This window comes from Danio rerio, chromosome 4 (genome assembly GCF_049306965.1).
Source record: "Danio rerio strain Tuebingen ecotype United States chromosome 4, GRCz12tu, whole genome shotgun sequence".
NCBI classification, from domain to species: Eukaryota; Metazoa; Chordata; class Actinopteri; order Cypriniformes; family Danionidae; genus Danio; species Danio rerio.
Window position 1 is genome coordinate 34,671,976 of NC_133179.1, and position 26,518 is coordinate 34,698,493.

The 26,518-nt window shown below is 36.8% G+C and overlaps 3 protein-coding genes across 7 annotated transcripts in view; 2 read left to right on the forward strand and 1 right to left on the reverse strand.

Annotated features, from left to right (window-relative positions):
- LOC137491238 (uncharacterized) overlaps positions 1–26,518 on the forward strand; it is a 1,025,816-nt gene that overhangs the window by 863,116 nt on the left and 136,182 nt on the right. The gene's annotated exons all lie outside the window — the stretch shown is intronic.
- Positions 1–26,518, forward strand: part of LOC137491231 (uncharacterized) — a 498,327-nt gene that overhangs the window by 75,894 nt on the left and 395,915 nt on the right. The window lies entirely within an intron of this gene.
- Positions 3,877–26,518, reverse strand: part of LOC137491186 (uncharacterized) — a 92,570-nt gene continuing 69,928 nt past the window's right edge. For 4 of the 5 annotated variants that reach the window (XM_073947481.1, XM_073947478.1, XM_068220284.2 and 1 more), the window contains one exon: positions 4,584–7,950. In XM_073947481.1, coding sequence (XP_073803582.1) covers positions 6,188–7,950 — 1,763 coding nt within the window. In that variant the 3' untranslated portion in view covers positions 4,584–6,187. Of the gene's footprint in view, positions 7,951–26,518 lie in introns of all 5 variants that reach the window. The other variant, XM_073947479.1, reaches the window with a different exon arrangement.

A 26,518-nucleotide genomic window follows, 5' to 3' on the forward strand; every position in this document is an offset into this window, starting at 1 on the left:
GAAGAAAGCTGATAACCTGTAACCATTGACTTCCATAAGAAGGAAATAAATACTATGGAAGTCAATGCGGCTGTCCGTAGTGCCCAGCCACAATTCAGGACACTTCGTATTCTGCCGCGCCGCGGAGCCCTATTTGTACATTTGATTAGTTTATTTTTGATAAAGTATGAACACGTGTGTCTGGTGTGCATTATTCTACTATCCCCTGTCGTAAGCGCGCCGCGTTACCGCGAGATGCCCTTCAGGCAGAGTTTGCTACGGCCAAGATCGGATTTAGATAATTTCTCTTCTACTCCGGAGATTGATGCTGCGAGATGAAATAGGTGAGTGATGAAAAGGCATCCCTGCAGGATAATGCGCATGTGTGTTTGATGTTCTAAGATGGAGAGCAGTTTTTGCTTAGCGTGATCTTTCTTCCAGAATATAAAAGGGAAGTAATTTGTCGATTTATTCAAGTAGCCTATGGATGCTTGAAATTCTGTCACTCCAAATTGATGCTTAAGAATTCTATAGAGTGCTTAAGCCGGAGGTTCTTCCGCGATGGGAATGCAAATATTAGAAAACCGGTCACTAAATTTAGCTGGAGGATATTAGGGAGAGAGAAACGGGGAACTTCTAGTAGATGAATCACATGCAAACGCCGTAGTTATTGGCGAGAATCTAGCGGATCATTTTAAGGCATAAATGTGTGTGCTACTTCTGCATCCGAATGTTAAACAGACTACGAAATATAATTGTGACCTTGGATTAATGCCAGAAATCGGGTTAAATAGGAATGCGGGTGTAATGTTGATTGCAACCGAGCGTTGAAGCCTTCTAGATTAGAGAGATTGCTTGGTTTATAACGTGATAATTTAAAGCAACTTCATTAGGCAGAATCATGCTGTTAATGCTGAAAAAGGCAGAATTATGAGGAGATAAAAGAGCCTTTATTAGACGTTTTTAGAAACGTTCTAATGCCCATTTCAGTAGGGCTGATATGAATGTGCTTAACGGGGAATTGCTCTGTGATTTCTGGTTCAGCGTGGTGGACGGCTAGTGAGGTTATGGAAAGAGAGCACCGAGATCGGCTGTGATCTAGTAGACAAAACCTGGAATGAGAAATTCAGAAAATTAGGTCAGTTTGCAAACGTAATTCACTAAAAGCATAAACATATTGACAAAACTCAACAAGTAATTTCTGTTTTCACTAGATTTAGCACTTGTCCGCAGTAGCTGCAAGTGTGTACAAAATGAGAGGGGAAAAGCAGGGACACGCAAGGTAGAGGGGCGGGGTACGTTGCCCGTGGGTGGTTAGGATCGCTGGAAGAGGAGGACTGGATTGTGCACTGGAATCGGGAGCTGCAGGCAGGAAGAGGTGAGGAGGAAGTCCAAGAGTTGCTTTATTACCTGGGAGATTAGTTTTATTTGTGTTTAGAATTAATGATTGCTGCAATGTGTCCAAATCCAATATTGCTTTTTAATCCTTTCCTTGATGCCCCAGGGAGGCGGAGTGATTGCGGGTATATTGTCTGATGGGGATAGGGGGTGTGGCAGGAGCGTGTTATGTCCTGGGGGTAGCGGTGAAGACGTGGATTTGTTAGTCTTTTGGGTTTAATGCAGCGGCTTTGTGGTCCCGGCGTCTAGGAGTTTGGAGGAGTTCAGTGACAGTCGTTGTTGGATAAGAATGACACATGATGATGCTGGAGAAGCACGTAGCGGAGCTGGGGATTGCATTGTGATCTGGCTGGAGTGTATAGGCCTACGGCCTCTTGTTGGAGCCTCGGTCTCGAGCTGACTTCCATGCTGGGCTGGGTGTCGTTAAGACGGGGCTGGTGTTTCAGGGAGCGCGGAGCTTTCTTTCTTGTCTGTAGCTGCGCTGATGCTGTTGTGATCTCCGCCGCCGTCTCTGTTGTTGTTTTTGTCATTTTTGTAGTTGCTGACGATGGTAGTAATGGTGGTGTGGTATTGTAGTTGAAGAATAGTAGGATATGTGGAGGATCCGGTTTGTCCCTGAGTAAATTTTGGAGGAGCTGGAGTGGACCTGTCGTTAGCTTCTTCGCAAAACGAAGATAAGGGAGTAATATCTAGCTAGGCTAGTTATAGTGAGTTAGGATAGATCTGATTGGCTAACTAATGAGTGTAGATAGGTGGCCAGCTGCAGTCAATTATATCACGTGCTCCTCTCGAAATTAGTTTAAAAACTTCACTTAAAATCTATCCAGCCTGAATGTTTTGCCTTTAGAAACCCAGATTTCTAACTGCAGCAAAATCATGAAGTCTCTCTGATATTTTAATTACAATTACAAAATAATAATATAGATACTATTTTATCTTTAGACTCCTTTTTTAGAGCCATGATTTTGCAGTTACTAACAGTGTCTGTGCGCACATCTCCAAGACATTCGTGCTCATTTTCATCATTTCAACTTTATATTTAAAATTGTGAGACTCTTTGCTTTTGCCTGGACCAGTCAGAATACTCCAAAGAATGACATTTGCTGTTTATTCAAGTGAAATCCTTAAAATGAGTTGAAACAATATATTTCTTGCGTTTTTGGGGAACAATGTAATTGTTTTATGTTCAATCCACATAAATGTGTAAAAACTAATAAAATGACTTAATTCCTTTATGTGTTCTCAACACAAATCAATTACGTGGAACCCAACAATTTTTCAGTGAAGAGTAACTGAAAACTAAAACCTATTAAACAGAATTTAGGACTGAATTAACTTGATGACTGTCTTCCGTCAGTATTAGGAATTTACTGAGGAAAGAAAGCAGAAACAGGAGACGAACTGATGATAAATGAACAGGCTTTTATTAAAATATTAATCACGTTACTTGTGTCATGGTTCACTTCACTGTGTTCTTCATGCACTTCATCTGATCAAGACAACTATAACAATAATTATTATATCAAACCGTTTACAACATCCCATAAAACACTGAATGTGAGATATTAACTTTGATCTCACATCAGTGGAGAAAACATTACATAACACACCACAATTATAAGACTAAGCAAAACAAAACCATTAGAAGATGCCCAAGTAATCATTAATATATGATTAGTAATAAATGAATGATAAACTACTTAACTAGTAATTGTAAATGATTCAGTGATTAGTATTGAAAAATGATAAATAACAAAAACCAAATGACAATAACCAAAATAACAATATAACCAAACACAATGTATAGTTGCTCTCCTTGAAGAAACAAGTTACTACTGTAATTGTCCAATTTTGCATGCATATATATACAGTTGAAGTCAGAATTGTTAGCGCCCCTTTGAATTATTATTAATTTTTATATATATTTCCCAAATGATGTTTAACCAAAAAATTTTCAAATAATATTTTTTCTTCTGGAGAAAGTCTTATTTGTTTTATTTCAACTAGTATAAAAGCATTCTTTAATAAAAAAAAAAAAAAAAAAAAAAAAAAACATTTTAAGGTCAAAATTATTAGCCCCTTTCAGCTATATGTTATTTCAATAGTCTACAGAACAAACCATCGTTATACAATAACTTGCCTAATTACCCTAACCTGCCTACTTAACCTAATTAACCTCGTTAAGCCTTTAAATGTCACTTTAAGCTGTATAGAAGTGTCCTGAATATAAATATATATATATATATATATATATATATATATATATATATATATATATATATATATATATATATATATATATATATATATACACACATATATATATATATATATAGTCATATATTATTTACTGTCATAATGGCAAAGATAAAATAAATCAGTTATTAAAACTATTTTGTTTAGAAATGTGTTGAAAAAAAATCTTCTTTCTGTTAAACAGATAATAGGGGGAAAAAACAGGGGGCTAATAATTCTGACTTCAACTGTATGTTTGTCTATGGTACATTTCCTGTGTTTTCATTATTTTATCTTCAGAACATTGAGTAAGGTTTGCGAAATTTAGAGAATAATTTGTCAAATAATAAAATCACAAAGCAATTTATTTATCTAGTTTAAAAGTATTTATTTATAACAGCATAGGTATCATTTATAAAATAACGTTTTATTAACTCTGCATTTTTATTTATTTTACATTGTTTCATGCAAAATATGAAGAAAAAACTGCATAATCTTGTCATTTGTATCATAAAGAATATATTCAGTTAATTTAATGTTAGGTAATTTTATAATCAATTGTACATTGTTTTCTATTTTCACTACAATACAAACATCTTGTATGTCCAGCAATGAATGATTAAGATGTTTTAGCTATAGTATTACAGAAAATATGGTTTTCAGATTTGGATGTTAACATTTTCTTCAACCAGAAGAATTTACAACCCATCTGTGAATATTCAACAAAATAATCTAATATAATATGTTTTCCAAGTAATTTCTGGGTAACTATTTATTGTTATTAATGTGACAAAGCTACACTGTTGACAACAAAGTTGCTCTCACATCAGGTTTAAAAGGTAAATTACATTGTTTACAAAACATTTTTGAGAAAACTATGTTTTTTGATGTTGCGTTGAGAATGTTCTGTAGGTTAGTAATCAACAATTGTATTTTTTTGTTGCAAATATACAGTTGATGCATTTGGCATGTTTACATTTTTTGTTAGGATGATATTGCTTGTCAACCTATAGTTTCTTATTATAAAAACCAATGCTAATAAAACAAATGATCTATTATACATTGATTAAACTAATGAAAGGGAAAATAAGCAAGATATTAGTGTAAGATTCCAGAATATCAGACCCTGAGAACTGTTATGGAATTTCATGAGACAAGACCATAAGAATTGATATGCAATACAACAATAGCCTTTTCTGATCTGAGAAGAAGATCATGAAAGCAGCTGTTCAACTGTTCTATTCAAATCATTGTTGACAATGCACACACAGGCTGGAGAAACAGAGCTACACCACAGCAGGGGGTAATGCGAAAAAGTCACCCTTCTCCTTCCACCTCAAGCCTCCCTTCTTGACCCTTAAGTTACCTTCTGATCAGAGCAAATCTTTTACATTTTCACTTAAAATGTCCAAGGTTTTAATATGGTTTATCTTGCTGCACTATATTCATGTTTGGTATCATTTTAAATGGCTCGGTATGATTGGTAAAGTGGTCTTAATTTTCCAGTAATATTTCACTGGTATGTTGATTTGGTTTTTGCCTTTGATAAGATCTCTGCCAGATGCTCCCCCTCCTTAGAGATGATTAACTCCTCAAATTCACCAGGCCAGGCTCTCCGTGACGCTTTTATTGTCTTGAATTTATGGCTGTTTGTTTTAACTAAAGTATATAAGGTAAAGATGTGGTATGGGTCGGGGGAGATCTTGTAAAAAGACACCCCATTGCAGCATCTCTGAGACTTATGCTGCAATGTATTTCTCTGGTCAGGTATGCATCTCTAACTCTCTGATTTATCTTTGATTAATAGATGTTGTATTGTTACAGCCTCATCTCTGAATTGGCTTCCTGATGATTTTATTATGTAATTGGCAGAATACAATTTTACCTGACAAATAAAATGTTAAGTTTTGATTCATTCTGGATTTTCCTGAAATCTTTTATATCCAGTAGATTAAGTGGGGTCTTGCGCTACCTTTATGATTCGACATGGTTAGATTTTGTTTTTAAGGCACATTTGACTGTACAGAGCCATTTTGGGCATGTCAGCATGGAGATCTTTTAATCATCTAATCACTGATTCTAGCAAGTTGCATGGGCTTGGCTATTTTTTGTTAGCATTTGGCAACCGGCTTATTTGAATATTAGTTAATCCTGCACCCTCTGACTAATTTCAGAGTGTCGACATACTGTCCGTGAGAAGATGCGCAAACCCGGGGCGTGGAACTCTGAGCGCCGTTTGATCACTAATGAACCTATAACTAAAGAGTTAGGGAATCAGATATAAATCAAAACTCTAAATTAAATCATAAATGATAAATGTGATGCGTTCTTACAATTTTAAATACAATCTAAATTTTAGGATCACATAAATTGGAGTCAGATTAAATTCAGAGCTAAAAAACGAATATGAATAAATTCTAATAAATAATAAAATTCTTTTCAGAAGCACTAGTAAATACATGCATTAAACCTTCAACCATGCTGTTAGTTTTGTGATTGGGCTAATAGATGGACTTCAACATTAGGGATTTTAGTAATTTAATCCCTTTGTTCACATGATAAAATCAGCTTATTGTCAAATTTTTTTCTGGAAAAAATTTAATTTGTTTAAAACATTGCCCAGCACATTGTACAGGGCTGCTGGACAAAATGATTTATTTGTGATTGTTTCAGTTTGGTAATTCTTTAGATCCTCGGGAACTGCTCCTCCTTTAGAAACCTTACTGATGAGCTCTGCTTTCTTCCTGACCTCCATTAAAGACAGAATGCGATCTTTGAATCCAGGCTTGGCTTCTTGTTTCTCAGCCTCAATCATCAGATCGATGTAGTCAGGGGTGGACAGAGGATTGGGCTTGAGGGCGATTTCCTGCAGATGCTCCAAAGACTTCTGAGAGGCCTCAATTAGTCCAGTGACAATATTCTGGACAATCTCAAGCTCATTTTCAAGCTCTGCAAAGATCTTTTCTTTGGTCATGACCTCTCCGTGTGCTTCCTCATATCGCTTTTTTAATTCCTGATAGGTTTCCTTTCTCTTTTCTTTGACATAATCCCATTTATATTTCTGATTGAAGTGAACATTCCAGACACACTTTCCAGGACAGACCGTACACATTCCATCTTTCATTGCCCAGCACATGTGTTTATCACTGTCATTTGCATAAGCACATGAATCATGACATGTGAAGTTGCAAGTCTGACAGTTGGTTAAGAAGTAGCCAGTGTTGTTTTCAATCTGTTTTGGGACAGTTATTTGTACTTCATATTGAAAATCCTTATTTGCATCCATCTTAGCTTTGTTTTGCTCCAGAGCAGCTCTTGTTTTCCTTATTTCATCCAGTTTTGTCAGACCAGCATTGATCTGGGGCTGCAGCCCTTCCACATGCACCTCAAGCTGCTTTCTCTCTTTCAGGACCTCTTGTGTCAGAGTTAAGCTCTGTGTTTTCATTTTGCAGAGGAATGTGAAGAAATTGTCCATGCTAGCAAATCCTAGCTTCCAGAACATTTCATCAAATGTAAGATCTTTAGATTTATTAGTGGCTGCAAACATAGCTGAGTTGTTGAACTTGAAGTGAAGGGGCTCTCCAGACTCATCTGTAGAACAAGGAACCTCAGAGACTTTGATGGCCTCGAGAACTGGAGGTTTTTTCCCATCTGCAAAGGTGACCATCACCATGATGTTTTCAGCAATATCTTTCCCAAATATGGAGAGAATGGAGTCAAAGACATATTTCTGTGTGTGTGTCAGACGGGCAAGTGAAGCCTGAACTACAAAACACACAGCATCAATGCAATCAATTCCTTCACGGGCAGAGAAAAACTCCTGAATTTGAGCTGTGATTTTCTGGTCATGTGAAATTCCTCTGGTGTCTCCAAAGCCTGGTGTGTCCACAATGGTCAGAGAATATGGAACCTGGAAACCATCCGTGTGATTAATCTGATATGCAGTGATCTTTGATGTCTGACTTTCAGCCTGGGATTTCTGCTGTCCTTCATCTATCAGCACAAACCGGAAGTCATCTTCCCATTTCACTCCCAGAATGTAGTTGATCATGCTGTTAATGAGAGTGGTTTTTCCTGCACCCGTGGCTCCGATCATCATAATAGTCTTGTTTACTTTTGTGCTGTTCTTCCCAAATGTGCATCTTCTGCAGAATCCATCTCTGTGCTGCCAAGTTTCATCCAGACGGAGTTTAAAGATGGGCAGGTTTTCATGGCTGCCATCAGCTATTTCCCTGCTCCACTTGTTCTTTATTTCATGGGCAACACTTACTGACTTTTCACTGCTCTGGCCTTTCTGCGTGGGGTTGCTGTTCATGCTTTCTCTTGATGTGTTCTCTGCTGGTTTAAGGAAAAGAAAATGATTTTAAATTCTAATGAAAATGAAAATTTTATCTATCAACGTCTATGCTTTTAGGACACCATTTAATTTATAAACATAATAATAAATATTAATATAAATAACTAAGTGCAGTAATACATTGAAATAGTATTATAATAATAGGGTAGAGAACAAAAAACAAGTTTTGTAAAACCTTGTGAGAAAAGTCTCATATATTGCCCTCTACATAGTAAAATCTTCAGAGTAAAATTTACTCAGTTCAGAGAACATTTGATCGCTCTCTAAAGTTAAAGTTAATGAGACAATGATGGGGTTATTTAAGTGATGATTGAGCTGAGCTGTTAATAAGCAGAAACAGAAGAGAAGCAGCAGCAGCTTCGCTCATTGCTTACCTGATTGACTTTATTTCTTTCAGATGTTCTCAAAAGTCCATATAAGATTTATTGAGAATTAATGGTTTTAGTTATTTACATTTTACAAAAAAAAAAAAAACATTTTTTCCGCCTGATGTCTCCATCATGGAGAAAAGTGGTTGATTTACTTGGACTCGATTTCTAATGTTAATTTTTCTTTACTTGCAATGACAAGTATAAAGAGAGCACATGTGATCAAATTGACTGATCCTGTGTAGATTGACAAGAGTAACTGCACAAGAAATTATGTTTACATGATGGTTTATCATATAAGAAAGAGAATTCAGTGTTTTTCAAGAGAATAGACCTCAGCTGTGGTGTTATATTAAAACACATTGTGCATCCGAATCACTTTAGAGACATAGACATCAATAATCAGCCTATCTCAACAGTGGTTAGAGATTTTTTTATTTTTTTTGCTGCAGTGCATGTTAAGACTATCATACGACATTCATCCATAGTTCATGCACTGTAGGGAAAAAAAAAAAAAAACACAAAAAACTCACCATAGTTGAGAAGCATACTCGGATTCTTAATGTCTGTGTGTTTTCAGTGTTTCAGATGTTCAATGTGTTTTATGATCTGATAAAAGTATTGGTGAGCTCCATTTTCTTAATAAAGTGCTTCTTTTGAGATACAACATTAATTAATTTTAATAGGTCATAACTAATTTTACTGATTTGACCAGTGACTAAACCACCACAGAGTCAATTATCCAGAGCACAATAGTTCTCTTTGTACACTATTTGGCAAACAAAGAGAAACAAATATTCGAAATAGAGTCAGAGTCCAAGTAAAACAGCTACTGTTCTCCTCAATTGTGACAGCTTAATCACAAAAAGTGTTTTTTTTTTTTTTTTTTTTTATAGAAAGAGAGAGAGACAGAAAGAACAAACAAGCAGCAAAACTGTGCGGTTCATAACATAATGTTGTTGTAAAAAAAAAAGTTAATTCTTAATATTTTCACTATATGTAATTTTGTAGAGTATGGCAGAAATAAGGCCAAACAGGTTGTTAATAAGTAAAGCTGCTGTTTGTGGAGTTACTTAATAATCCTTTGCTTTGATTTTGAGAGATTTGTTGTGTTTTATTTAGTTTATTTTATATACTGCTGTGACTGAAGGTAGATGTAGTTTTGTGTTTCTCTTCTCTGTTTCTGCTTATTAACAGCAGGTGTAAATGTTCTCTGAACTGAGTAAATTTTACTCTGAAGATTTTACTTTGTACATGCTCACCTTCAACCATAATTAATCAATGCAAATCACCTCTGAACTGCCATACAAATTAAAATCAACCATACATTTATGTTTCTTATTAGGGCTGCCACAATTTGTTGGTATATTCAAGCATGCCGATGATGATAATTAGTCAACAGAAATTTTTTTATCAACTTATCATTATATATTATAGTAATTTCATATTTCAATTTTTGGCATCAAAGTGGTGAGGTGAGTAGCACAAACGCCTCACAGCAAGAAGGTCACTGGTTTGAGCCTTGTCTGGGTTAGTTGGCATTTCTGTGTGGAGTTTGCATGGTCTCCCCATGTTCGCATGGGTTTCCTCCAGGTGCTTCGGTTCCCCCCACAGTCCAAAGACATGCTATACAGGTGAATTGGGTAGGCTAAATTGTCTGTAGTGTATGAGTGTGAATGAGTGTTTCCCAATGATGGGTTGCAGTTGGAAGGGTATCTGCTACATAAAACATATGCTGAATAAGTTGGCGGTTCATTCTGCTGTGGCGATCCCAAATTAATAAAGGGACTAAGCTGAAGGAAAACAAATGAATGATTTTAAATGTAATTTTTACTAAAATAACCACCAAAGGCTAACAGGCCACTAAATAACAAACCTTCATTTAAAAAAATTTAATCTGTTTAGTAACAAAATATTTAACATAAAGAAACAATTTGTTTTTCATGTGTTGTACAATTGTGTTCAACAGCCAATGTAAGAAAAGTCATGTGTATTTATATTTTAGTGCAGTTCACATTAATTAAGTTAAACTTTCCTTGCAAAACAACGTCAAACCTCTTGCTTTTGCTGAATATAAGATCAATCTTCCAAACTTTGATGGCCATCAGTTGTCCAAGAATATAAGGATAAATACCAAGACATCATAAAAGAGAAAACTGACTAGAGACAGCTGATTTCCCTCAGCAAAACAAAGTGGGTGTGTATTGAGAAAGGTAATTACAGTTTTTAATTCTGAAATATAGTTCCCCATTGGAGGAGAACTTCAATGCCATGTGGAAAACTTCCATTATGGGGATTTTGTCAGAATCCAATAATCTAAAAGAGTATAAAAAGGGCCAATGAAATGCCAATGATCTGCGTGAACAGCTGTCGTCAATGACAATCAATTTGGCATAAAAGGCATCTTTTTCTAGTTGAAGAGACTTTCATGCTTAACACCTAAGGGACAATTGTTGTGGTGAAGGAACAGAGCTTTTCTGTCCCCGCCCCCCAGAGCTTTTCTGTTCCCATCATATTGCTATGTGTAAACTTCCACTATGGGAAAATCTATGGAAAAGGCCACAACAAAAGAATCTTACCATGTCTCAGGTGAGGGGCAGGCTACAAAGTAGTAAGACTCATCCACTGAGTCAGGTGATGGGGGGCCTCGGAAGAACTTTACAGGGTTCGCCAGGGGGGGAGCTTGACTGACAAAGCAAGAAAAAGCACACATATCTCTGTCTTAAAGAGAAAGGCGCAGCAAGCAATTTACAACACCTAGCTGAATTTCCTCAAACAACAGGGTTTCCCAAAATCCTTACGGAAACCGGCTCACAGATTGTAAAATCTTACAAATGTATTAGGTGTTGCCTAGCCAGCAGCACTACAGGTGTCTCTTAAATAGGCGCTACATGCTAGGCTTGGGCGGTATCCAAATTTTTATACCGTCAAATCTCCTCCCTATTTTACCCCGGCATCCGGTATTACCGTGCATAATTTAAAAAATGACGCAAGGCTCAGACAGCATCATTAAACTGTTGGCTTGTGCCGAAACCATTCAGGAACTGAATACCGTATATGCAACCTTCGCGGTCACCTGTTTCTCTTGTTCGTATTAGAGATCTGCGTAGGACGCTCTTTCTCTCTCTCACACACACACACAGAGAGTGAGAAAGAGAGAGACGCACAGCACCACGCTCTCTGTGTGTGTGTGTGTGTGTTTCTGAATAAAGCGCGGGAGCAGTCGATAACTTGAAAGGGAGTGGTCGCCTGGCAATATCGCTCCCGAGCACGCGCGCATTCGCGTGAATGCTGTGTGTGTGTCTCTCTCTCTCTCTCTCATTCAAACACACACATAGAGAAAGAGAGCACCAAGCGACACACAGCATGCTGTCTTATTTACACACACACACACACATAGACACACACACTGCAGGTCACTTGGTGCACGACTCGCCCTCTTTCCTCACCTCTCTCTCTCCTCCACAGTGTCCCGGGATGACAATCGCGCATACGCTTTTGTAAGCATTAAATAAATAATATTTATTATTTAATACTTGTTTCCTATTTAAGTGCATTGTTTTTATGACGGTACAACGGTATTGAAACTGACATAGTTGCTATTTTTAGATCCCGCGGTATACCATATTACCGCCCAATCCTACTACATGCTAATGCCCAAGAGGATGCGACACTCCGAGTAGAGTGCGCAGTCACCCCTGGGGGACACAGCTCGCCCTGGCTCTGGTAAACAAGGGAGATGGCATCCTCAATCCAGTGGGCCAACCTCTGTTTAGATATGGCACTTCCCTTCTGCCAACCTCCATAACAGACAAAAAACTGCTCAGAGGATCTAAAGCTCTGAGTCCGGTCCACATAAATTTGCAAAGCGTGAACAGGACACAGCTTAAATGGTGTGATGGAAACTTGGGCACATACCCAGGCCGGGCTCTTAGGAAACATGAAAATAGGCCGGCCTGAATTCCAGGCACGAGCCACTGATCGAAATTGCCTCCAGTTCCCCGACCTTCTTAATCAATGCCAACACAAACAGCAAAGCTGTCTTCAGGGACAGAAATCTCAAGGATAATTAGTCGAGTGGTTCAAAAGGATCTACTCGTAGGCTCGTAAGCACTACTTTGAGATCCCAAGAGGGCATGAGAGTGGGGCAGGGTGGAAATAGCGGAAATGGCAGCCACACAAACCTTCAGTGTGGAGGGCAAGAGTCTCCACTCCAGCCTATCCTGAAGAAAAGAAAGCACAACACTAATCTGGAGCCCTCGGTCAGGGAAAAAAAACACAGACAATGGGCAAACAAGTCGACCAGGGCTTCCCCAAAGCGTGCCCATATCAGCTGGACAGGCTCTGGGTGGAGTCTCCATTTTCTTGGGTCTAGAAGCTGCCGAAAGGGGGCATCGGCCGGACGGTTGAGTCCAGAGGAGCTGACAGTGGGCGGGCTAAGACATGCAGCGGGAGTGTATACCCCCATGCAGCTGATATACACTACAGTTGCCATGCTGTCCATCCTGATCAGCATGTGTTGCCCCCTCAGCGTCAGTAAAAAGTGGCACAGAATGAGAAACACTGCCAACAGCTCCAGGCAATTGATATACCAATGCAGCTCAGTTCACTTCCACAGGTCCGCAGCAGCATGCCCGCAACACATGGCCCCCAGCTCGTTCTGGAAGCATCTTTTGAGACGACGACATGCCTGGACACCTGTCCTAGGGGTACTCTGGCTCGTAGGAACAAAGGGTCCCTTCAAGGGCTGAGAGCGCAGCGACACAGTGCAGTGACAGTCACTCAGTGTGTGCCCGAATGCCATGGTCTAGGGAGTTAGATTGTGAAGCCAGTGCTGAAGTGGTCTCTTATGGAGTAATCTGAGCGGCATGGTCACAGTTGCCGATGCTATATGCCACAGGAGCCTCGGAAATTATTTTAGGGAGACCACCTTTTTTCTGTTGAACTCCCATAGACAGTTTAGCCTCAGCCCGGTGCTCTCTCGTGAGAGGTGCGCCTTTATGGTGACCGAGTCCAGCTCCAACCAGAGAGAAGAGATGCTCTGCATGGGAGCAAGCTTGCTCTTCTCTCATTTTACCTGTGAAACCCCAACAGGTTGAGAATCCCCATAGTGGAAGTTTTCCACATAGCATTTCCGTTACAGTTGCAGTTGGAAGGGCATTTGCTGTGAAAACATGTGCTGGATAAGTTGGCGGTTCATTGCTCTGTGGCGACCCCTAATGAATAAAAAGACTAAGCCAAAAAGAAAATTAATGAATATTCAAAAATATTGCAGCCTTTGCTTCCATTTTAAGACACTTTTTTTTTTTTTTTTTTTTTTTACAAATGATACATATGTTATGTAATATCCAATGTTGCACATTATGGAAAGTAAATTTAGATTTGCCATTCTGCACACTTCAGAAAACAGAGATGAGGTAGTTTTGAATGTCAGTAATAAACTAATAAGAGAGAGACTTTCTCTTTTATCACTCTTACTTTCCTTTTACTTATTCCTTTTATTTGTCAGGGGTCATCTTATTAATTATTTAAAGAAGAAAACATTAAATTCATAGACGTTTTGTTACTTTAATTTTGCAAGCAAGAAATGATGATTATTTTCCCCTTTTAATAAGAAATATTCATTTATTTTGTTTGCAAAAAAAAGTTATTTTCTTTTTTTAAGTAAACTTACCTTTTAAACTAAAACTAAAATGTAACTTTTTACTCTTATTTACAAATAAAGTGTGATGGCGTTTTATGTGAGTTCTGTCATTTGTATGGTTTTTGTATTGGTTTTTTTTTTCTAATGCTTTATATCCCAAAATGAAATGAAAACAGATAGATGGAGGCAAATTCTTAAATTATTGATTTTTAATATAAAAGTAATAACACATTAGTAAAATAATAATTTAGATTTGTCAAAAAATCAATAAAATAGTCTATATAATAATTGTCATTAGTGCCCGCTCTATTTTTATACACTCAAGCATGTCAACATTGCAAAATTATGGTTTTGTGGACACTGCAGTGGCATTAAAACTAAAATTTGGTAACCCTACTACACTGCAAATTTTAGATCGTAGATTTAACTACCTTGGAGTTAAAATTAACACTCCCTCAGAGTTTATATGGGAACTTATAGTGTATAAGTGTTAAAAATAACACTTTTGAAAGTGTTAACATTATCAACACCAAGAGCGTGTTAATTAGCAAACTCTTATTGTGTAAAATAGCTGTTAAATTTCTGAAAAAATACCAGCAGCTGTGGTTGCCAGAATCTTTCTGCGAAAAATATGAAAGTTTTATATAACTGTATAAATGTAGGAAAAATAACCATATTTCATGAACTGATACAATGTTCAATTTACAAAACCATAACTTAGTGCACAAAAATGTAGTCATTAGATGCAATAATGTGTTCATGTGTGACTGCAACTAGCAAACAGATTTTGACTGCATTAGTAACTACACAGATACCTTTGTTCAAAAGGAGCCGCAGCATAACATCAAATACTCTTAGTTCATCTTGGGCTTGAACACAGATGCTACTATCCTCCACAATAGTGACACAAAAAAACGTTTTGCTGGTTTTTTTTTTTTTTTTTTGATTTTACAAAAAAAAATACCAGCAGCTATGGTTGCCAGTAATCTGCTGTTTTTAACATTCATAAATTCAGTTTAAAGAATATTTCTGTTAAAACAGTCTCTATTTTTTTTATCAAATAGTCATCTCGTTGATGGGTGCATGCGGAAAGAACGGGAAACTCACCATGGTTGACTAAACACAATCAGTTTACCCTGAGTGAACTACTTCTAAAGCCATCAGCAGCTTGCTATACCATTCAGACCACATGACTTGAAAAACTTTATGTACGCCAGATTTCACTCTTATGTTATGATTTGCTATCTATGAAATTAAAGTGAGAATGTGCGCTGGTCCATGCCAACTTCATGGCTGGTGTACGTTTATTTCTTGTATGTGTTTGTTTTATTTTCGTTGGCGACTCCTAGAAGCAGTTGTGTTAAATTGCACAGTACAAAGTATCTTTAAGCCATGCAACGGCAGCTGTATGGGATGGGATCATCGGCATGTCTGGCAGGTATATAAGGCTTTCTCAATTCATCTGAAGCCACCTGAAGACGAATTTGCATACGTGAATCAGAAAAATTTCCATTTAATAAATGTGCAAATAATTTGTGATGCTCAAACACGCTTAACAAATATCATAGCAAGGTGGCCTTGGTCAACCCATGATTCATTCATTCTCACAAACAACATGGTTGGGATGAGGCTCCAAGGTGGCAGGCACTTGGTCAGTTGTAGAGTTGGTGATTGGGCAGCTGAAATGCCAGTGGCTCTGCCTTGATAAGAGCAAAGGGGTGCTGCTATACCGCCATAACAAACTGTTCCTCTACATCTGTGTCTCCCACAGACAGGCCCAGATAAGGAATTCAGAGGCTCCTGGGCACAATGTCTTGTAGCCCCCTACCTGGAAGCACCCCTCTAGTTAAATTTAAAAAAAATAAGATTAATATAATATTTTTAAAATAAATTTAATCTATAATGTATTGCCCACATTTTTTAAAATCATATACAGTGCATATATTTCTAATCTACAAAGATTTGACTTATTATTAAAGCATTTCAAGAGTTCACACTTAGATATTGCTTGACATCTGTTAGCAGGTTTGGCATGCTGTCCTGGGAGAGAACCCTGAGCTCGGATATAGTTGAGCCCAGGGCTCCCACCAGGTCCATAGAGCATGTGAGGGGAGTACGAGATCAGGTGGTTCTCGAGAGCTCCCCTTTTTAAAGGAGGAAAGGAGGAGAGAGGGGTGGATGGGGGGTTTCTTCGGAAAACGAAGATAAGGGAGTAATATCTAGCTAGGCTACTTATAGTGAGTTAGGATAGATCTGATTGGCTAACTAATGAGTGTAGATAGGTGGCCAGCTGCAGTCAATTATATCACGTGCTCCTCTCGAAATTAGTTTAAAAACTTCACTTAAAGCACACTTTGAAAAAAAAAATACTAATACAACTAGTGAAAACTAATGGATTTTAGTATACTTGTTCAAGTTCACAGTAACAATACTAAAATTTATATTTAGGTGTATTTTAATGTATAACTTCTACAAACTTAATGCATATGATTTGGATATAACACCTCTCTAATCCAGTTTAGTTCTATGAATTTGGGTCTTCCATAATACACACACTTATTAATGATTCCTACTTGTCTTCCTCGTGATGAAGAGTAGGCAAAATCTAATATGTAATGGAGGAAAAAGAAGAATGAGTTCATCAAATGCTGGATTCGAACCGGGTTCATGATCGATCGTGTCAAAACATGTTGCCATGCGCTTTACAAGTTGCACCACTCACACTGCTATTTGCCACTCTCTTTAGTTATGTAGTCTCTGTCAATCAAACTGTGATGGACAGAACTCACACAACTAGCTCATTCCAACGAGGTGTGCTATTTGCACTTAGCCTAAATAGACACTACAAAGTTTTACACCTTTACATCGGTTTGTTTTTAAATTCACTCAGTGCGATGTTCAGACCCCACTGCGTTAACTGTGTCAGCTAAACTCTCCCACTCTATTTTTTTTTGTCATTAATTACGCAGGACAAACTTGCAAATAACACCGTTTTTCTCCAGTCTACCTCAGATAAGAACACCTCCAATTCACATTCTGTGAAAATTCTCTTTTTGCTTGCTTTTGCCATTGCTTTTTCATTTGGTTTTGCCAAAGTAGAGTCATTAGCATATTCATTCGAGGGGGTAAGTAGGGAGGGGTTTTGCGCTCGTGTATATGTGCTCAATTTCAAGTTCATTCGGATGTACAAAGTGAATATGCGTGGGATTCCCCATACGCAGTGTTTCATACATCTGAATTTTTTACTGTGTACGCACATTTACAGCTTTGTGCGTACGCAGTGTTTTAGTATGAATTCAATGCAAGTCTTTGTGCATGAGGCCCCAGAAATGTCCAGGCCCTAAACCACAGCTAATAAAATGTTGAGGGCGGAGCCGTCAGAAAGAGCTGAACATTATTGGCTGCTTGTGTGATTATGACATCACTGACAGAGTATTTTAAAGCCATTTGAAAGGGTTAAGCTTATCTGGTCAGCAAACCGACCACTTATATATCTGCACAGTTTATGGAATAGATGTGGCTTTAATTTCTTCTCGTGTTCGTGCATTCTGGCCAATCACAGACATTTCTGTCTCAAGAACACAGCGGCCATTAAGCCCATAGCTGTTTCTTAATATGCGTTCTTCAGCGGTCTTGCGTCCTCGTGTAATGTCATCATCAGCTGCCTAAGTTCAGTTCCAATACTCAAGACTGCAAGCACGAAGGATGCGTGAAACTTCCCAGATGAGATCTTGAAATCGAAACGCACTGATGCAGACTTGAGTACCGAACTTACTCTGGAAGTCCCAGAAGTCATTGCGACTGGAGGTGGGAAGCGCAACATTTTATTTAGATTTATTATGACAGTTCAAAGATATAACTTATTTACCTCAGGAGTTTCTCTAAATGAAACGGTGAAAGTAAACATCACTATGAACATTTTAATAGAGGCATAAACACATTAAGGGTGTTTGTTTGCTGAAATTCGTATTAAAATTGGTTGTATTTATATTGTGCAGAGTATATTTATAATGTTTTTATACAAAGTATATATTTTGAAAAGGGGAAAAACAATAAATTGTTGTATGAGTGCTGTAATGTTTAAATAATTTACCATTCAAAACGCATAAAGGTCATGTGACCATCAGGAAGAACACTGTATCCCATTTCTCAAAGAACGCATTCTCTGCCCTCGCGATCTCCTGAGTTCGTTCTTCTGAGGACACCAGGCAAGACCGGTCTCCACAAGAACGCAAGTCCATTCTATGTGTTCTTGGAATTGAGAAACAGCCCATGACTTGCTCTCTGATTGGCTGCAGTTGGTCATTACATCTGACCCTGGGTTGGCTGACTGGTCAGGAAAATTTAGCATACTATATTGGATTTTCATCTGTGAGGTGTCAACAATGAGGCCCAAATCCCCAAAATGCAGGCTGACCAAGAAGGCATACAGCAGAAAAATAATGGGCCAAGCACCTGAATCAGTATTGGGAGACTTTCAGGAAATCTCTAGGGTTCACCAGCAGAGAATTTTGTAGCAGAGCAATATAGTGCACAGGGCTATGGGTAAGGAATACTTAATAATCAAGGGGAAATCATCTCCACCTAAAGACTGTATGTTATGGGGATGATTTTCTTTTAGGTCTCAAACCTCACAAATCTTTAATGGTGAAATATGAAGTCGTATTAACACTGTCGTGCAAAATGGAAAAAAATTAAATAAAAAAAAATAATAATACCCCAAAAACAATATCCAGCAAAACACAAAATAAATATTTATAAGATAAGTAGCACTTGGCTAACACTTCTTTGTACTAATAAAGAAATAATATTACTCTATTTAATGCTCCACCCTCCACAACCTTGATCCTTCACCCCACACCATACTGCGCTCAACCTGCCCTTTTTATAGCAGGTTAACTGGTATGGAATGGCTCGTACCATCACAACAGGTAAGTATATTCATAAACATTTTTTTTGTATACAAAAAAGTGCGGCCCGAGAGTTAGATATGAATGACATGTTACAGTGTTGTGTGCAGAGCTGAACACTTCAAAAAAAGTAAAAAAAAAAAAAAGTCAAATATTTGTGTTTTGCTTTTCGGTATTTATTTTAATTGATTCAGCATTAACTTGTGCTCGGTGAATACCGGTGTGTGTGTGTGTGTGTGTGTGTGTGTGAGAGAGAGAGAATGTGTATCAAAGGCTTATTGTGTGTGTGCGCATGCATGACTTTTAACCAATCATCTTTTTTATGTTTATAATCACTCTGATTGGTTGTTGGTTATTGTTTAGCATGCAGTGAGCAGCGAAAATAAATAATGACATAGTGGCCTACCTTACAGTTTTTTACAATTGCTATGACACTTTTTTCAATACATTTAACAAGTTTCCTAAACTCTTAACACGGGTAGCACAACATCCGTCTTCGTGGGCTATACAATTAACACATTTCTTGTTGCTTTGACACAAAATGCATCCAGTTAACACCAATTTAAAATGCTTGAACTTCTTTTACACACAAACTCAAATAAAACCAAAACTATGTTATTTTACAGTCCAATTTACCAATGCTTTCACACAGTATGTCAGAACAGATAACACTATGTTCTAAACAGAACCTATATAGGCTAAAGCCAAAATGAACAGCTGTTCATACTGTCTATTGAAACACAAATATATATACATACAGAGTTCTGTAATGTGCTCATTGTTCCTTTCAAAAACCTCACGAGTTCTCTTTTTGAACAAACATACAGTATGATCATGTGATTTGAAAAACTAAAACACATGAGTGTGGTTTCTAGATGGGAATCAACTGTCATATATATATATATATATATATATATATATATATATATATATATATATATATATATATATATATATATATATATATATATACATACACGCACACACACATATATATATATATATATATATATATATATATATATATATATATATATATATATATATATATATATATATATATGACAGCTCCCATCTCCCATATGAACATGATTCCCATCTAGAAAGCAGACTCATGTGTTGACAATTTTGATCATACAATGTATGATCACACTGTATTCTAAAAAAGAACTCTTGAGGTTTTTGAAAGGAACAGTGAGCACATTACAGAACTCTGTCACCAATACGTCCAGGTAAGGTTATGCAATACAGTGATTACTTTACTATGCACAGTGTGTTTTGCAGTAAACTACTCTATAAACCTGGCGTTCATTAGTACATACATTAGTTATACACTACAATAAAGCATTTACACTGTGTCTAATTACTTTTAGAGAATCATGAAGTTGGAGGTCAATCAAGTCCCACATGAAATTATCTGTTGACGAGACTGGCTTCAACTAAGCGAAAAGGCGTCGCCGTAGGAGAAACATAATAGGCCAAAGGGCCATCGTTACCATGCCGGGCCAGAGAAGAAGTCGGGCAAATGCAGAAGACCAGGCAGAATAAAAAAAATATTTAGTTTTTTATTATAATTGCGATGCTTTGTCTGTTTGTATATCTAGCAGTGATGTCCTTTTGCAAATTACAGTTTTTTACAATGGCTATGACACTTTTTTCAATACATTTAACAAGTTTGCTAAACTCTTAACGCAGCAACACACCTAAAATACACAATTGGCAAAACAGTTAATTTTATGCTCAAAATCACACATTGTAAACTAAACCTCTAAACTACTTTTCAAAATACAATAATAAACGAACACACTACACCATGTCTAACAAAACACTGCAATCATGTTTCAAAATGAAATTATTGTTCAAAACACAAACACATGTTCTCTTCCAACATAAACATTCAGTCAATCAGAAAACACTGACAATAAAAACACTATCATCAGCTGACATTACAGAAACTCCATTAGTTTATGTGTCAGCTCTGCCCTTATATTTGAAGTCTCGTTACAGTTTTGTTTCGTTGGGTTAAGTAAATGCATGCATTTTCTTTCGTTTACGGCAAAAATTCTATACAAAACAAAGAAAAAATTGCTTTATAAAATTTACAGTTTATGTAAAAAAAAATACAGACACAGAATTTCTGCAGTACAGACTTTTTTTTGCAGAAGGACATCACTGCAAACAGGAAAAGCACCACAATTATAATAAAATAACAAAGTAATCTTCTATACTGCCCGGTCTTTTACCACATGTTCTCATCCACATTATACTTGATATCTTCTGTGGCCCGGCACGGTAACTGTGGCCCTTTGGCCTATTATGTTTTTCCTACGGCGACATCCCCAGCCTTGTCAACATTGAAAATTTCATGTGGTACTTGATTGGCCTCTAACTTCATGACTCTCTGAAAGTAATTAGACACAGTGTATGCAAATGCTGTACTGTATATGTACTGTATGTACTAATGAACACCAGGTTTAAAGAGTAGTTTACTGCAAAACACACTGTGTATAATACAGTAATGACTGTATTGCATAATCTTACATGGACGTATTGGTGACAGAGTTCTTTGATGTTCCTTCCAAAAACCTCAAGAGTCCTCTATTAGAACATATGATCATGTGATTGGAAAAACCAAAACAAGACATGAGTGTGCTTTCTAGATGGGAATCAGCTGTCATATATATATATATATATATATATATATATATATATATATATATATATATATATATATATATATATATATATATATATTTTTTTTTTTTTTTTTCAGTTGCCAATGAGAAACAGCATATTGCGGTTATATAAATAAATAAAGAAATATATATATATATATATATATATATATATATATATATATATATATATATATATATATATATATATATATATATATATATATATATTTATTTATTTATATAACCGCAATATGCTGTTTCTCATTGGCAATTGAATAAAATACAGGGAATAAACTTGTGTTTCAATTCACAATTAGAACAGCTGTTCACTTTGACTTTATCCTATATAATTTCTGTTTAGAACATGGTGTTATCTGTTCTGACATACTGTGTTAAAGCATTTGTAAATTTGACTGTAAAATTACATTGTTTTGTTCTTGGTTGTGTTTGTGTGTAAAAGAAGTTAAAGCATTTTAAATTTGTGTTAACTGAATGCATTTTGTGTCAAAACAACAAGAAATGTGTTAATTGTATAGCCCACAAAGACGGAGCTTGTGCTAATTGTGTTAAGAGTTTAGGAATCTTGTTAAATGTATTGATAAAAGTGTCATAGCAATTGTAAAAAACTGTAAATCTGTACTGCAGCAATTCTGTGTCTGAATTTTTTTTACATAAACTGTAAATTTTATAAAGCAATTTTTTTCTTTATTTTTATTGAATTTTTGCAGTAAAAGAAAGAAAATGCCTGCATTTACTAAACCCAACAAAATGAAAATGTAGAGAGTCTTCAAATATAAGGGCAGAGCTGACACATAAACTAATGCAGTTTCTGTACTTTTAGCTGATGATAGTGTTTTTATTGTCAGTGTATTCTGATTAATTAAATGTTTCTGTTGAAAGAGAACATGTGTTTGTGTTTTGAACAATTATGTCATTTTGAAACATGTTTGCAGTGTTTTGTTAGACATGGTGTAGTGTGTTAGTTTATTGTTGTATTTTGAAAAGAAGTTTAGAGGTTTAGTTTTTAATGTGTGATTTTGAGCATGAAATTAACTGTTTTGCCAATTGTGTATTTTAGGTGTGTTGCTGCGTTAAGAGTTTAGCAAACTTGTTAAACGTATTGAAAAAACTGTCATAGCCATTTTAAAAAACTGTAATATACATATTTTTATCATTTAGGATAGGACCTAAATGATAAATGACTTGGAAGTGAACTGAAATGGCACTTAGAAAGTTAATGTATCTCTCAGAGAAAAAAAAATCAAAGTGATGCCTACGCAGCGGGATAAAAGAAAAGGAAGGAACTCAATGCAGCCTAATGAAGACCTCTGCTATCACATACAACACCTGTCTATCTGCAATAAGAGTCCCCGGTAACCCGGACCAATTTTAAGGTCGCACCATTATTTGTGGGTCATTTGCATAGCGCTACTTGCATTTGCTTTGCCTCACACAATGAACATTACATATTTTTCTATGTGATGCAAAAGTAGTCAAAACTAATGATAATAACACAGTGTTGCTTTTATTTCCTGTAACAACCGCATGGCAAATAACAGTAAATCTAATTATTATTATTACTATTATTGCTACTACTACTACTATTTATTACTATTATTAATTTTTTATTTGTTTAATTTTTATCCTATTTTGAGTTAAACATTCAAATCTTCTTATATCACTTTATTTTTATTTTTAAACATAAAATATGATGAGAAAATAAACAAATTAGAAATAATAATTGATAATATAATTCATTTCTTGTGGAAAACCTGATGCGGCCCAGACATCACCCAGACTCTGCCTCCAGCAGCCCCCAGGTAAATTGAGTTTGAGACCCCTGTGTCACGCCTGTTTCACACCGCAAGCGTCAGCGGCGCGTGAGCAGAGCGTGAGCAGCGCGTATGTCGAGCAGTAGCAGCACGCAGGCGTTTGCCTTTCACACCAGCTGCGTCTGCAGCGCGCAGCTCTTCGGCAGCTGCTGCAGAGATCAACCTATCTCTGTCTACTGTCTATTCTATCTAGTTACCCCTCTATATACAAATACACTTTTTAAACTTTTCATCTGTACCAAGGCCCCTCCTATGCTGTTTCATTAACCTGCAAATGTTTATTTTACAAATTTTATAGATCAAATAGTACTGTATGCTTCTCAAGCTAACTTATATGAGAAGTGTCTACAGTCAGAATACAATCGCCTGTGATATCATGTCATTTTTTTTTTGATTAAAAGGTTGCTGTAGACCTAGTTATAATCATATTTATACAATATAGTTATAATGATATTTATACATGATCAAACTAGTGTTAATTTCTCCGCTTTAGTGATGTCCAGCAGCAGAATTACAGCTCGTTAATTCATGCTCGTGCAGATGATGAGACGGACAAAAGTAATTAATGCATGCCATTCTTTTACTTATTTTCATGTTGTCAGATTCACAGTGCAAACAGCTCCCGGTAGGAATAATTCGAGTGAACATAAAACAAAGCCGATTAAAACTTTCTTGCTCTGCTCAGCTGCACAGAAGACAGCGAGCTCACATAATCCAGCATGCGTGTCGCACTACACTACCCACAATACACTTCGCTATGGACTACAAATCCCGTAAATATTCCATTTCCCCTCTCCTACAACACTAGTGTGCAACTTAAGCAAAACTGATAGTAAAATAGTTTTACATTTGGTTTTGTAGTTCGGGCCTAAATAAATGTTTGTTGCCGTTTTTAATCGTTTTAAGTTCATTTGATTGACTATATATAAACCATTTGACATTATTAACGCATTTATTGGGTAAAATTGTTAGTTTTTACTGTCATTCAATGTGTTTCGGTCATTATCAATGCACTGTCACTTTAATTGAGCGTGAGCAGCGCGTCAAAAATAGACCCAGCGCCGAAACTATCGCTGCACTGCTGCTTCGGCGACGCTCACGCCTCGCTCTGACGCGCTGCTGCTGCGTGCGGTATGAAAGTTCTAATCTGTTAACATGGACGCCGAAAACACACGCGCTGCTCACGCTCTGCTCACGCGCCGCTGACGCTTGCGGTGTGAAACAGGCGTTAGGTGTTCCCCAACCCACAGCTCTACAAAAGTCTGTTATAGAGGCACTATATGCGTATGCCCAGGAGGAGGCAATACTCCCAGTAGAGTGTACTCTCACCCCAGGGGACATGAATCAACCAGTGACTGGTAAATCAGGGAAATGGCATCCACTATTCAATGGGCCACCTTTTTCTTTCAAATGCCACCTCCTTTCTGCTAATTTCCCAAACAAAGAGCTGCTCAGGTTTTCCTATGTTATGTGTGCAATCAACATACATGCAGTGTGTAAACTGGCTGATAAGCACTCGATGTGTGCTGCTGCACTATGAACATCTTGGAATCTGGTTGTGAACCCAGTGCTTTAGCGGTCTCATATAATGCAATCCAAGTAACATGACTGTAGATTCTATATGCCTCAGAAGCCTCTGTAAAGGGATCTATTTTGTCTTGCTGAGATGGTTCATGCAGGTAAGCACTGACTAGGGAATTTAGGTTGTAAGTTGTGCCATCATGGTAGTGGAGTCAAGCTACATCCCCCAAAAAGAGTTGCTCTGCATTGGGCCAAGTTTGCTCTTTTCTCAGTAGACCCAAAGCCCCAACTGGTGTTAGAGCACCATATTCCTGTGCATTGATCCAGAGAAAATGTACAGATCTAAAATTGGTCAACCCACTGGTTCATTTTAATATTTTCACAGAACACCAGAATACTCTGGCACAGAGACACAGAAAACATTTAGATGTTAAATGGGAGACATGGGTCTATCCCAACAGCTGCCAGAATTTTGGAGACAAAGATTGACCGTGGTCATTCTGTCAACCTATGAAATAACTACATAACACCTGGCCACTCCGCCATCAAGGACTGTGAGAGTGGAAAAGGTTGAGGGCTAGACAGAGAATTATGGGGACATGGAGCTGGGATGCTTCACTCTATTTGCAGGATTATGGGAAACAACTTAATTAAAAACATTCCAAGCACCGCCACAGACAAGCTGTACCAAAAAAGTAGTTCTTTCTATTAAACTGTACATGAAAAATATTTGAAAATAATTATAATTTCTAAAGAGCTAATAGTTTTGACTTTCACTAAACTTTTTAAATATTATAAACAAATAAGAAATTGTGATGTTTTTCATAATTGCTTTTGGTAATTGGCTTTTGTACATCTAAAATTATTCTTTAATAAAAGTAGATTATTTTAAGATGACAGTACTGTCATACAATGATTCCAATACGATTGTTAACCAAAACATAGAAACTCTAATTCTGATTAAAATGTAAACTTGTAAAGATGTAAATTGACCGCTGAAGAAATAGCAAAAAATTTAAGTTAAGATTTAAGAATCAGATGGAATTAGAAAATCCTTAAGGATCCCCACTCCTTATACATAAAGTGCATTTTCAGCATTCTGCTTAATGTTTCTAGACAAGTTTCATATATAATGCCCCAAATAATGTTGACCAAGCATTTTGTTTTACTAGTCGAACCTCAACAGAATGCTAGCCAGTGTTTGGAGAATGTTTCCTGTCAGCTGGGTAGAATGGATAGCCAAAATGTGACAAATAGTGTTTAAATGATCTATCTACCTTATATATAAATGCGCTTATATATACTGACAACAAGTCATAAAAATACCAGTAAGCTATATGCACTGGGGCTTATAATTTTGAATAAGCCAGTTCTGGTAAATTATCAATTATACTGCCATTATAAAATTCAAAATAATTTCAAAAGTCAATTATATTTACTGCCTGATTGAGAAACAATATAATTTAGGCCTCAGACAAAACAAGAAGCACTGAATTAAATTACATTGTTCAGCGCCATGTCTTTAAAATATGGACATTTATTTTACCCAGTATTTTTAATTTAGTTTCTGCACTCGCCTGCTGCTCCTGATGGGGC